The sequence below is a fragment of the Chelonoidis abingdonii genome, chromosome 11 (assembly GCF_003597395.2).
Source record: "Chelonoidis abingdonii isolate Lonesome George chromosome 11, CheloAbing_2.0, whole genome shotgun sequence".
Taxonomy (NCBI): Eukaryota; Metazoa; Chordata; order Testudines; family Testudinidae; genus Chelonoidis; species Chelonoidis abingdonii.
The window spans coordinates 52912772-52913985 of NC_133779.1; the positions used below are offsets into that span (position 1 = coordinate 52912772).

Consider the following 1214-nt stretch of genomic DNA (forward strand, 5'->3'; position numbering starts at 1 on the left):
CGAAGCAGGACTACGTTGGCATTATGCTCGTGTGAATGATGGTGCTAGGGGGGCGATGGTGCCCATCATTCCACCTTGCGTGGCTGGGGTAGAACCCAGGGTGGGGGGCAGTGTGTGTGTGGGGGGGGGGATCAGCCCCTGCGGTCTCATTATTAGCCCCAGCAGGGCTCCGCTCCATGATGCTCTGTTCTCTTCCTGGTCACAGCACCCGAGAGCCTCCAGAGGGGCCCAGCCCAGCTGCCAGCCAAACCAAGCGCACAATGACCACGGCCTCAGTCCCGTGGGGGGAGCGGGATCGGGATCGGGTCCTCTGTGGGGCCTGGGGCGGGGTTTGTCCCTGGGGCGGCGCCGAACCTGGCCAGGGGTGGTGCCGGGTGGTGGTGGCAGAGGAGTTTGTGGACGGTGCCTGCCGGGCAGCCCCGCCTGGCAGATGCCTGGAGCAATGCGGCTGAGCCGGTCCGTGTTTCAGCTGCAGACGCTCCTAGGACGGGCGGGGAGGTCCCTGGGGCTGGCACGAGGCAGCAGCACCCCGGCGCCGGGCAGCATGGACAGAGGTACGGGAGCACCCCCCCCCCACTGGCCGCCAGAGGCCCCCCTCCCGGAGCTGGGCCTGTGGGGCAGAGCCCTGGAGGCAGCTGCCCCATAGCAGCAGGGGCAGGGACTCGCCTATGCACGATCCCGGCCCCTTGGTTCCACCCCCACGGGGCTGGGCTGGGCTGGACAGTCTGTAGCGACCTTGCAAACTCCTGCCCAGCCGCTCACCTGCGGTCGGTTGTGATATTTGCAGGGGGGCAGCCAGTGATGAGCGGCCAAAATCTAAACAGCTGGTTCCCTAACCGCTCTTCAGCGGCGGGTCCTTCACTCGCTCCGGATCTTCGGTGGCACTTCGGCAGCGGGTCCTTCGGTGCCGCCGGGCAACCGGAGCGAGTGAAGGACCCGCCGCCGAAGACTTGGAGCGCCACCCGGTGAGTACAAGCCCCCCCCCTGGTTATTTTTTAGTCATCTCGGTGCTTCTTAAAGCCCGCTCAAAAACTAAAAAAAGCTCAGTCTAATTAGTTTAAAGAAGTTCAGTAAAGAAGGTTGCAAAATCGTATTGGGGACCAGGCAGGGAAAGCTGTGCCTCCCAAAACAGCTTGTCCCCCCCATGTCCTGCCCCCCTCAGAACCTGCAACCCATCAACCCCCTCTGCTCCTTGTCCCCTGACACCCCCCCCC

The 1214-nt window shown here is 64.4% G+C and overlaps 1 protein-coding gene across 1 annotated transcript in view; it reads left to right on the forward strand.

Moving 5' to 3' along the window:
- Positions 1-423: 423 nt before the first annotated feature.
- Positions 424-1214, forward strand: part of TSTD1 (thiosulfate sulfurtransferase like domain containing 1) — a 13608-nt gene continuing 12817 nt past the window's right edge. Inside the window, exon 1 of the mRNA XM_032796306.2 lies at positions 424-554. Within this exon, the coding sequence (XP_032652197.1) occupies positions 431-554 (124 nt within the window). The 5' untranslated portion in view covers positions 424-430. The remainder of the gene's footprint in view (positions 555-1214) is intronic.